The sequence below is a fragment of the Pholis gunnellus genome (assembly GCF_910591455.1).
Source record: "Pholis gunnellus genome assembly, chromosome: 17".
Classification (NCBI taxonomy): Eukaryota; Metazoa; Chordata; class Actinopteri; order Perciformes; family Pholidae; genus Pholis; species Pholis gunnellus.
Genome location: NC_136544.1, coordinates 8,544,203 through 8,556,520, shown reverse-complemented (window position 1 = coordinate 8,556,520; position 12,318 = coordinate 8,544,203). Strand labels below are relative to the sequence as shown.

At 43.1% G+C, this 12,318-nt stretch overlaps 1 protein-coding gene across 1 annotated transcript in view; it reads right to left on the bottom strand.

The window, feature by feature from the left end:
- Nucleotides 1–2,986: 2,986 nt before the first annotated feature.
- The window catches only part of mrc2 (mannose receptor, C-type 2), a gene marked incomplete at its 5' end in the record, with an annotated part of 31,015 nt that continues 21,683 nt past the window's right edge, over nucleotides 2,987–12,318 (bottom strand). Inside the window, 2 exons of the mRNA XM_079176842.1 lie at nucleotides 2,987–5,396; nucleotides 5,515–5,538. Coding sequence (XP_079032968.1) covers nucleotides 5,176–5,396; nucleotides 5,515–5,538 — 245 coding nt within the window. The 3' untranslated portion in view covers nucleotides 2,987–5,175. The remainder of the gene's footprint in view (nucleotides 5,397–5,514; nucleotides 5,539–12,318) is intronic.

The window sequence follows — 12,318 nt, the reverse complement described above, 5'->3', positions numbered from 1 at the left end:
GGACAGTGATGCAGATTTTTGTTTTTTAATTACTAAATTGGCACAAAAAACAACTTTGGTACAAAAATGAGAGTAAACGTAAATTTCTTCCACCTCTGTACATCGATATCACCAACCCCTGTTGGATATTCCAAACGTTGACACATGCAGTTAAAACATAAACTATCTGCATGCCTATATTACACCAGAGAAGTGGTGATTTGGGTGAACTGACCTTTTATAATAAGCCATCATAAGTACAAAGGGGAACAGTGAATGGACTTGCTTCTTCTTTTTGAGAAAGAATGAATACGACTCAACATTAGGTCAGACATTGTGTCAATAGCTCAGACAAAATGGCCTGAAAAGTGCACATACCAACAACTAATGGTAAAGATTATGTCCATCCACCTCCATTACTGTTTTCTACACTGTGTTTTGTTGCACCCTGGCCCTTAATCAGTACATATTGTTCTGTAAAAAGGAATTAAATGAAAGTGCTGTTTCGTTAGCATGAGCGGTTTGCTGATACGCTGCATAGTCAGCCTCATAGATCCCATTTTGGACAAGAAGCAATAAAAGCAATTGATTTGATTATATAAGCCAACAGCAACTCTGAGTGCAGAGCAAGTTTTTATTAGGCAGCCTATTTTTCAAAACAGCCCATTCCACTGCTGGTGTTCAAAGGGAAGAGTGCATGATTCTATTCCTTTCAAAACCTTCTCTATTTTTCTGAACTCCCCCCTCACCAACCCCCTATTTCTCCATTGCCAGCCTAACAGCTGCTTCTCCTTTGGCCAGCCTCCAAATGGATGACTGAGGAAAGTGAATGGGTTTTTAATTCCACTTGTTAACACCGCTTTCTCTCTGGTTCTCCTCCCTTAACCTGCAGTGCCAGCACCGCCAGATAGGATGAGAACTTGGAGTGGAAGGAGGGACAATAAACAGCAGCAGTTTGTGAAAAACACAAGAGCCTGATCTGAACATCAAACCTTTAAATTAAGAGGACATCGATTAGGCATGAGCTGAGCTCCTTTCCCTTTGTTGGTTAACTAATCAAGAAGAGTTTTACTCGAGTATCTCAGAGGAGGCAAAGAGGAATGAAGCAGTGATATTCTTCTGCCACTCCCGGAGCAGACCTCCTCCGCCGTTGCCGGTCTTTGAACCTCAAAACCACAGACAGGTGAATGCAAGACGCCTCAGGCAAGATGGCTGCTGTACATGTACAAAGAGAAGCCCACAGGCCACCATAAAATCCTTCTCATGATTCGACACTTTTCACCTCACACTGACTATTACATTACCCATGTGTGTAAGGATTACAGATACTTGAACCCAAAAGCACAACTCGGAGACAAGAAATACAAGTTAGTTCTTTACTTGTGTTCAGGCAGGGTCAAAACCAGGAGGTCAGTCAAACAGGCAAACAAATCCAATAAGGGGCAGGCAAAAATCCAAGGTCAAAAACAGGGAGACAGGGTCGGAACAGGCAGAACAAGAACAATATAAAGATACGCTGGAGAACTTGGCAATAACACACAAGACAATCTGGCAGGGAACAAGTGCAAGTGAGGGGACCTAAATAGTGAGTGACTAATGAGGGAATGGGCTGTAGGTGAGATGGGTGTGGAGGACCAGGTGAGGGGAATCAGAGGTGAATGGTAGGATCTGAAATGACAGGAGAGTTAATAAAACAAGCAGACAGGATGAAAACAAACTAATATGAAGGGGAATTCATGACAATGTGACCTTCAGTGAGCCATCATCACATGAGGAAATAAGGGGAGAGCAGCACAACTGCTGTTAAAGAATCCTGATGAACTAACGTCAATAAAATGAAATGTAGGTGGTAGACACACACACACAAACATGTGTGTGTAACATTTCTCTCTGCTTTTGCCAGGGAAACATTTCAATTACATGTTTCTCATCTGTTGTGATCCTTTGGAGTGCACCTGAAACATTCAGGTAACAAGCAAGCAACATGCAAGCAACATTTAACACAACAAAGTAAAACATAAGGTACAATGCAGCCACAGATAAATACAACATGACAGGAGTATTTAGACTACAGGTTGTAGCTACAAATAAGGCTAATGGTAGAGATGTTTAACAGCTAGACCCGAGTCTGAAATTCAACAGACAGAAAAATGTAGTGTTTGAAGAGCAAGCAAAAGTTCCTAAAGGACAGCTTCCATACACCAGAGACACATTAAAAACGAGGAGCGGGGTTGGGAAACTTATAAACAACTGCTGGAGCATATAACCCCTGGATGCTTTAAACTGAGTGCCTGCGGCATGCAGATGGATGAGCTGTGACATCCATTCTAAGTGAGATGGATTACAGAGAGCCAGTTTGATTTGAATAACAAACTATTTGTTGGCTCTGATGTTTCACTGCAGAGGTCCAGGTCTCTGGCCAGAAAAGGCCACAAGCTCTCATCACACCAGGTGATGGGTTTCAAAGATCCACTGGTCTGTGTGTTGGTCTGCCTGTTCGAACATAGTCCAGCTGGGTGGATGGAGGCGGTGGAGTATGGATTGTAGCTACTACTCTTATTTAGTACACAAGCACATTTTCATCAGGTAAAATCACACATTCAAGACCGTTCAACTGGAGACATGATCGCAATCACAAAGAAATTTAAATTCTGATATTGATCCCAACATATAGATTGTAGATCAGAAAATAAATAGTGACCTGTGCAGGGAGCGATAAAGGTCAGGTGAATCAAAGCACAACATAAGCAGGGGGATGTGTCCCATACAGCAGGCAAGGTGTGCCCTCTTGTGGAGAAACAGAAACATCGCAGTCCACGGTTTACACATCAATTCTTAAGTTCATTTCCCAGCTCACTGACTTTTAAAACTCAAAAATCTTAACACAAAGATTGAAACAAATGGATAGCGTACAGCTTCTCTCTATCGACAGGTAACACATTTACATGAGAATTTGCTCCACGGTTAATAATAATTCATAAATAACTGTGAAAACAGAAGCTTTGAGAACATAGACTTTATTCAATTCATATAAAAGTGACACAAAAACTTTAAAAAACAAACAGGTGCTTCAGCTAATCTTCAATGGGACAAGAGCCGGCCTGCATCGCAGAGATGATCTCATTGGGGAACACACCGATGGTCGTTGCATCGTCACCTCATCACCTCAATCAGTTGACATCATATTGTATGTAAAGACAAACCTTTACAGTAAAACCACCAGCAGAGGCCGGGGTAAGCCTGGGACAAACCACTGTACCCTTTACACTCCTCCTTCCCTGCATGTTTCCTCTCTTCCTACAACCCTGACTCCTCCTCACACTCCCCCCCCCCCCCTTTTCTCCTTCATCTAGTTTTCCTTTTTTCTGTCTTCTTTCTGACCCTTCATGTCCCTGAGCTCTCCTTCTCTGATTGGTTCCAGACTTGCCACTGAGCTCTTCTTGCCGACTCAACATTCCACAGCTGGAGACTGCACACACACTCACACACTCACTCACACACTTCTCCTTACTCCTTATCCTCCTCCCTTCCCCCTCTATCTTAGTCCAACTCACGCAGCAAAAAAAAAAAAGGCTTTTTTTTTTTTTTTTTTACAACAGCACTGTGAGACACCAAAAGCCTCAGACTGAAATGGCTCCAAGGAATTCCTGCAAGCAAAAAGACAGAAATGCACTCAGAGGCAAGAGTTGAGGGAAAAAGAAAAATGTTTGAGGAGGCAAATGAACTTTAAAAAACGTGGTCATTACCCTGCGCAAATGTGAAATCTTAAAATGACGTAGAAAAAGAATGGAAGGAGGTTTTCTTTTACGAAATGGTGAATTCACTTTTAAAACATTTTTTGGCTCCCATGTATACAACGGAGTCATTCACTTGAGGGATGTTTTCCTTTGTGGGGCAATGAGAAGTTCAAGTGTTGGCGTTTATCCCTTAAAAGTAGGAACATTTCCAAATGTCTTTACCAGTCGTATTTAAGTCAAAACACATAACGAAACCTGCATCATTAAAAAAACAAATAGTGAAAAATATCCGAGTGATAAAACACACAGAGAAGTGAACTGTGTGCATAAAAATTATGAATTAGACAAATATCAAATTGCAACTCCTTTTTCATGGTGCATACAAAGACAATTACTGCCCTTAAACATTGCTGAATCAGCACCAGATGGTACATTAGGAGCCAAAACAAACACAAGTTTGGAATGACTAAAGGCAAGTGGATGACCAAGATTGAATTAGCTCAAGATAATAGAAGAAAGTGCCAAAATGTAGTCAGTCCTGCAGTACTAAAAAGACAATATAGTCTACTTAAAGACCAGCTTTCAACACTAAGAACTCAGTATTAGTAATGTGCACAATAGTGTACTGCCCTCAGACGGTCACCACTAATAATGGTCCCTGTCACCCTCCACACATTCACATTTGGACTTCTTCCTCCTCCGCTCTTCTGCCAGCTGGTGCTGACGTGTCAGATCAGAAAGGAGGAGAGAGGCGGACCCACAAAAACCACACATGCATCATCAGTAACAGTTTACAGTCTACTGCTGCACAGATAATGACAAATCAATGGGAAGGACATGAATGTAATAAAACAACAAAAACACACCTCAAGTTCCGGTAAATACTGTCATGGTAAAACAGAAGAAAAGAAAAAGTGAATTTGGTCCCAGAGAAGACTGTGGCTATATAGTTAAAGGACAGAGACAAATGGTTTTAGTTAAGAGTCAATCTGTGGCTGTGATTGTAGTTTTTTGCTTTCAATCAAAATTGGAACAAAAAAAGGAAATTTACACCGAGCAAAAATTTACATTGGCACCAGAGGAAACAGTGAGGAGTGATTTCATAAAACCGATTTATGTTGAACTTTTCCAGCTGCTGCAATAAACCTAAACTCACGGTAGATCCGTTTGTGGGCTTCATGAACGCTTTCGGGGGAAAAGCTGTACATATGGAAGGACCCGATTTATCTGGAGAAAAATTGGTAGAACTGTGAAGTCTTGGCAGAAGATGATTGAGAAGACGGGGATTCAATTTAAAACTAAACAACTGCTGCGCTCTACACAGCCCTTCAGCACTTTAAAAATCTTTTTTTTGGTTTCAAAAGAGACAACAACAACATAAATGCCACAATGTCTGAATCAGCCTCTCCTGTGCAAGGTTGGGTCCGGTTCTGGGTTGGTCGGTCCAGGTGGGTCTCTGCTACTCTGCCTGCTCGTTCAGCTCCATGTCAGACACCAGGATGTTCTTCTCAACCTGCTCCGCCTGGCTGGAGTTGGTGCGGCTGTAGCGGGCCCCTTCATAGGACCCCCGGGACCCAATCGTTCGCCGGCGGTACAAGTAGATCACGCCGACTATCAGCACCACCAGTACCAGGCCCGTCACCATGACAATAATCAGCGTGGGCAGGTGGTTGCCATCCACTAGGTAGAGGTAGAAGACGGATGTCGGGATTAGTGCAAACAATTCACTTTGTGGTTAGGTCATTTGATCTGAGTTTCACGTGAACAGAGTAACGCGGCAGAAGATGACTATGCTTACTTGTTACAGCTGAGGTTTCAGCAGCTGCAAACGAAAGAAAGGACAGTTAGTAACAATGTATCACTGATCATTGATATCATGCCCTCCTGGGGTATTTCTCAGGATGTTCCTCTGTGCCTTCACACTTACAAATATAGGTTTCTGTGTGGCTTCTTCATTATTCATTTATTTTAATCAATTTAAGGGTTTGCAGTTATGTATAGTGTGTGAATCTCTTTGAATTCATGAGCCAATATTTGATTTATTGATTGGTTTCATGTTAAAGGACACTGCTACTATCATTATTATTATTATTAGGGCCCGAGCCACCGACAACGTCGGGCCAGCGAAGGCCCTATTGAAATTGTAGGGGTTATTATTATTAGGGCCCGAGCCACCGACAACGTCGGGCCAGCGAAGGCCCTATTGAGTTTCTAAGGGGTATTATTATTTTTCTGATTATTATTTTTACACTTGGGGACTATTTGGGGGGGACTTGCCATGCATGAAAACTCACCAAATTTTGCAGACTTGTCAGGTCTGGTGAAAAATTTCATATTATATAGGTTGCATAGTTGTGTGTAAGAAAATGGCTCTCTAGCGCCCCCTAGAAGGCGGGCCGGCGACGCCCCTCGGCCAGTTTGTCCGATTGACTTGAAATTCAACACACATGTCCTAATCCGCTAGATCTAAAAAAAAGCCTCTCAGACCCCAAAACTCCGCCCACCTACATTTTCCGCCATCTTGAATTTAGTGTAAAACACATCTTTGCAAACTCCTCCTACACGCTGGCTCCTATTGCTACCAAAATTGCTGTGGATCATAATTGGATGTAGATCACTCAGATTTATCAAAAGCTTTTTGATATCTACTTGCGTTGAAAAGATATGGACCAATGAACTTCTTAGGGGCGTGGCTTAATATCAATACACACAACTTCTCAACCCATTGTCGAAAATTCACGAAACTTTCAGCATATGTGCATATCGCATACCGTTACATACCCTGTGATTTGTGTTGCATTCAACCAATAGGGGGCGCTACAGTAAACCCGCAAAGTTGTGTTTTTTGGCACTTTTCGCATTTTGCAGCCTTCGTATTTTAACGAACTCCTCCTAGAGCATTTATGCGATCGACTTCATATTTGTTCAGGGTGCTCTTAAGACCTTTGTGATTAAAAATTATTAAAAGCTAGCGCTTTCGTCGAAGAACCTTGACGTGGCGTGGCGGCCATTTTCCATCATTTTTCTGAAAAATCAAGTTGTTATAACTCCAAGGTACATAATCCAATCCACACAAAACTTCTTGTGCATGAGGCCACTTCAAGCCTGAACATACTTAAATTGAAAAAAATGAAATAACTCATAGCGCCACCTACTGGCTGAAGGAAATGTCATATTTTATACTTTTCTTTATTCCTCCTAGCCAGGTGACCCGATTAGTCTCAAAATCGGTAAGGATAGTCTTAGGACATTGATGAAGAGCCATCATAAGTATTGTGTGTTTTCGTTGAACGCTGTTGCCGTGGCGACGCATCGTTCGCCATGCAAAATTGAAGTTGTTATAACTCCAAGGTACATTATCCAATTTGCACAAAACTTCTTGTGCATGATGCCACTTCAAGCCTGAACATAGCTGATTTGAAAAAATTCAAAAAACTCATAGCGCCACCTACTGGCTGAAGGAAATTTGTTTCAGTAGGTTAGGATGCTCATAAATTCATGGAACTTTGCACATGTGTCAAAGGCATCGGAAGAAATATGTGGTATGATTTTTGGCCTTGTCCGTTTTAAATTGCCTCTGTAGCGCCCCCTACAATATTTCAAAAGAGCAGCCCCGGCGCTACGTTTGAGCTACACGTACGAAACTCGGTAGGCGCACGTATCCTGCGGAGACTTAAAAATAAGTCTCTTGGCACCGTGCTCTAAAACCTACCAGACGTCGGCCATTTTGATTTCGGTGTCATTTTTCCTCAGCATAGTACTATTTGCAAAGCATCGTTTCCGGCATCGGGCGGTCCCACGCGGGATCGACGACGTCTCGCTCGCGGACGCGCAGTCCAGCGGTCGCGGACGTTCTCCGACGCGCAGGCCGGAGTCCGCCGCAAGCCCCGACGCGCAAGGGAGGCGAGGGCCCGTTCATCACTGCTCGCAGTTTTAATTAGGGCCCGAGCCGCCGACAACGTCGGGCCGGCGAAGGCCCTATTGAAATTGTAGGCGTTATTATTATTCTTCTTTTTATTTTTGCACTTTGGGAGTATTTTGGGGGTACTTGCGCTGCATGAAAACTCACCAAATTTGGCAGACTTGTCAGGTCTGGCGAAAATAGAGGTGTGATATAGGTGACATAAATGTGTGTAAAAAAATGGCTCTCTAGCGCCCCCTACAAAGCGGACCGGCGACGCCCCTCGGCCAGTTTGTCCGATTGACTTGAAATTCAACACACATGTCCTAATCCACTAGATCTAAAAAAAAGCCTCTCAGACCCCGAAAATGCGCATACTTAAATTTTCCGCCATTTTGAATTTAGTGAAAAACACATCTTTGCCAACTCCTCCCACACGCTGGCTCCGATTGCTACCAAAATTGCTGTGGATCATAATTGGATGTAGATCACTCAGATTTATCAAAGGCGTTTTGATATCTCTTTGCGTTGAGAAGATATGGACCAATGAACTTCCTAAGGGCGTGGCTTAATATCAATACACATAACTTCTCAACCCATTGTCGAAAATTCACGAAACTTTCAGCATATGTGCCCATCGCATACCGCAACATACCCTGAGATTTTTGTTGCATTCAACCAATAGGGGGCGCTACAGTAAACCCGCAAAGTTGTGTTTTTTGGCACTTTTCGCATTTTGCAGCCTTCGTATTTTAATGAACTCCTCCTAGAGCATTTATGCGATCGACTTCATATTTGTTCAGGGTGCTCTTAAGACCTTTGTGATTAAAAATTATTAAAAGCTAGCGCTTTCGTCGAAGAACCTTGACGTGGCGTGGCGGCCATTTTGCATCATTTTTATGAAAAATCAAGTTGTTATAACTCTAAGGTACATTAACCAATACACACAAAACTTCTTGTGCATGAAGCCTCTTCATGCATGAACACACACAAATTAAAATAATTTCGATAACTCATAGCGCCACCTACTGGCTGAAGGCAATGTTTTTTTTTAGACTTTCATTTATTCCTCCTAGCCACGTGACCCGATTAGTCTCAAATTGTGCTAGGATGGCCTTAAGACATTGATGAAGATTTGCCATAAGTATTGTGAGTTTTCGTTGAACGCTGTTGCCGTGGCGACGCATCGTTCGCCATGCAAAATTGAAGTTGTTATAACTCCAAGGTACATTATCCAATTTGCACAAAACTTCTTGTGCATGATGCCACTTCAAGCCTGAACATACCTGATTTGAAAAAATTCAGAAAACTCATAGCGCCACCTACTGGCTGAAGGAAATATGGTTCAGTAGGTTAGGATGCTCAGAAATTCATGGAACTTTGCACATGTGTCAAAGGCATCGGAAGAAATATGTGATATAATTTTTAGGCTTGTTCGTTTTAAATTGCCTCTGTAGCGCCCCCTACAATATTTCAAAAGAGCAGCCCCGGCGCTACGTTTGAGCTACACGTACGAAACTGGGTAGGCGCACGTATCCTGCGGAGACTTAAAAATAAGTCTCTTGGCACCGTGCTCTAAAACCTACCAGAAGTCGGCCATTTTGATTTCGGTGTCATTTTTCCTCAGCATAGTACTATTTGCAAAGCATCGTTTCCGGCATCGGGCGGTCCCACGCGGGATCGACGACGTCTCGCTCGCGGACGCGCCGTCCCGCGGTCGCGGACGTTCTCCGACGCGCAGGCCGGAGTCCGCCGCCGGCCCCGACGCGCAAGGGAGGCGAGGGCCCGTTCATCACTGCTCGCAGTTTTAATTAGGGCCCGAGCCACCGACAACGTCGGGCCAGCGAAGGCCCTATTGAGTTTCTAAGGGGTATTATTATTATTATTCCGATCCTTATTTTTCCACTTTGGCTGCATATTTGGAATATTTGCCATGCATGAAAACTCACCAAATTTTGCATACTTGCCAGGTCTGGCGAAACTTGGGTTTTGATATAGGAGCCATTTTTGCGTGAAAAAAAATGGCTCTCTAGCGCCCCCTACAAGTCGCGCCGGCGACGCCCCTCGGCCAGTTTGTCCGATTGACTTGAAATTCAACACACATGTCCGAAACCACTAGATCTAAAAAAAAGCCTCTCAGACCCCTAAGCTCCGCCTACTTAGATTTTCCGCCATCTTGAATTTAGTGTAAAACACATCTTTGCAAACTCCTCCTACACGCTGGCTCCTATTGCTACCAAAATTGCTGTGGATCATTAGTGGATGTAGATCACTCAGATTTATCAAAAGCTTTTTGATATCTCTTTGCGTTGAAAAGATATGGACCAATGAACTTCTTAGGGGCGTGGCTTAATATCAATACACATAACTTCTCAACCCAGTGTCGAAAATTCACGAAACTTTCAGCATATGTGCACATCGCATACCGTTACATACCCTGTGATTTGTGTTGCATTCAACCAATAGGGGGCGCTACAGTAAACCCGCAAAGTTGTGTTTTTTGGCACTTTTCGCATTTTGCAGCCTTCGTATTTTAACGAACTCCTCCTAGAGCATTTATGCGATCGACTTCATATTTGTTCAGGGTGCTCTTAAGACCTTTGTGATTAAAAATTATTAAAAGCTAGCGCTTTCGTCGAAGAACCTTGACGTGGCGTGGCGGCCATTTTGCATCATTTTTCTGAAAAGTCAAGTTGTTATAGCTCCAAGGTACATACTCCAATCCACACAAAACTTCTTGTGCATGATGCCACTTCATACCTGAACATACTTAAATTGAAAAAAATGAAATAACTCATAGCGCCACCTACTGGCTGAAGGAAATGTCATATTTTATACTTTTCTTTATTCCTCCTAGCCAGGTGACCCGATTAGTCTCAACATCGGTAAGGATAGTCTTAGGACATTGATGAAGAGCCATCATAAGTATTGTGTGTTTTCATTGAACGCTGTTGCCGTGGCGACGCATCGTTCGCCATGCAAAATTGAAGTTGTTATAACTCCAAGGTACATTATCCAATTTGCACAAAACTTCTTGTGCATGATGCCACTTCAAGCCTGAACATACCTGATTTGAAAAAATTCAAAAAACTCATAGCGCCACCTACTGGCGGAAGGAAATTTGTTTCAGTAGGTTAGGATGCTCAAAATTTCATAAAACTTTGGACATGTGTCAAAGGCATCGGAGGAAATATGTGGTATGATTTTTGGCCTTGTCCGTTTTAAATTGCCTCTGTAGCGCCCCCTATAATATTTCAAAAGAGCAGCCCCGGCGCTACGTTTGAGCTACACGTACGAAACTTGGTAGGCACACGTATCCTGTGGAGACTTAAAAATAAGTCTCTTGGCACCATGCTCTAAAACCTATCAAAGTCGGCCATTTTGATTTTGGTGTCATTTTTCCATAGCATAGTAGGTTGGGATGCTCAGAAATTCATGGCACTTTGCACATGTGTCAAAGGCATCGGAAGAAATATGTGATATGATTTTTAGCCTTGTCCGTTTTAAATTGCCTCTGTAGCGCCCCCTACAATATTTCAAAAGAGCAGCCCCAGCGCTACGTTTGAGCTACACGTACGAAACTGGGTAGGCGCACGTATCCTGCGGAGACTTAAAAATAAGTCTCTTGGCACCGTGCTGTAAAACCTACCAGAAGTCGGCCATTTTGATTTCGGTGTCATTTTTCCTCAGCATAGTACTATTTGCAAAGCATCATTTCCAGCATCGGGCGGTCCACGCGGGATCGACGACGTCTCGCTCGCGGACGCGCCGTCCCGCGGTCGCGGACGTTCTCCGACGCTCAGGCCGGAGTCCGCCGCCGGCCCCGACGCGCAAGGGAGGCGAGGGCCCGTTCATCACTGCTCGCAGTTTTAATTTTTATTCTGATTTTTATTTGAGAACATTGAGCGCATATTTGGAGTATTGCCCATACCCCAAAACTCACCAAATTTTGCAGACTTGTCAGGTCTGGTGAAAATTGCCATCTGACATAGGTTGCATATTTGTGTGTAAAAAAATGGCTCTCTAGCGCCCCCTACAAAGCGGACCGGTGACGCCCCTCGGCCAGTTTGTCCGATTGACTTGAAATTCAACACACATGTCCTAATCCGCTAGATCTAAAAAAAAGCCTCTCAGACCCCTAAGCTCCGCCTACTTAAATTTTCGGCCATCTTGAATTTAGTGTAAAACACATCTTTGCCAACTCCTCCTACACGCTAGCTCCTATTGCTACCAAAATTGCTGTGGATCATTATTGGATGTAGATCACACAGATGTATCAAAAGCTTTTTGATATCTCTTTGCGTTAAAAAGATATGGACCAATGAACTTCCTAGGGGCGTGGCTTAATATCAATACACATAACTTCTCAACCCATTGTCGAAAATTCACGAAACTTTCAGCATATGTGCACATCGCATACCGTAACATACCCTGTGATTTGTGTTGCATTCAACCAATAGGGGGCGCTACAGTAAACCCGCAAAGTTGTGTTTTTTGGCACTTTTTGCATTTTGCAGCCTTCGTACTTCAACGAACTCCTCCTAGAGCATTTATGCGATCGACTTCATATTTGTTCAGGGTGCTCTTAAGACCTTTGTGATTAAAAATTATTAAAAGCTAGCGCTTTCGTCGAAGAACCTTGACGTGGCGTGGCGGCCATTTTCCATAATTTTTCTGAAAAATCAAGTTGTTATAACTCCA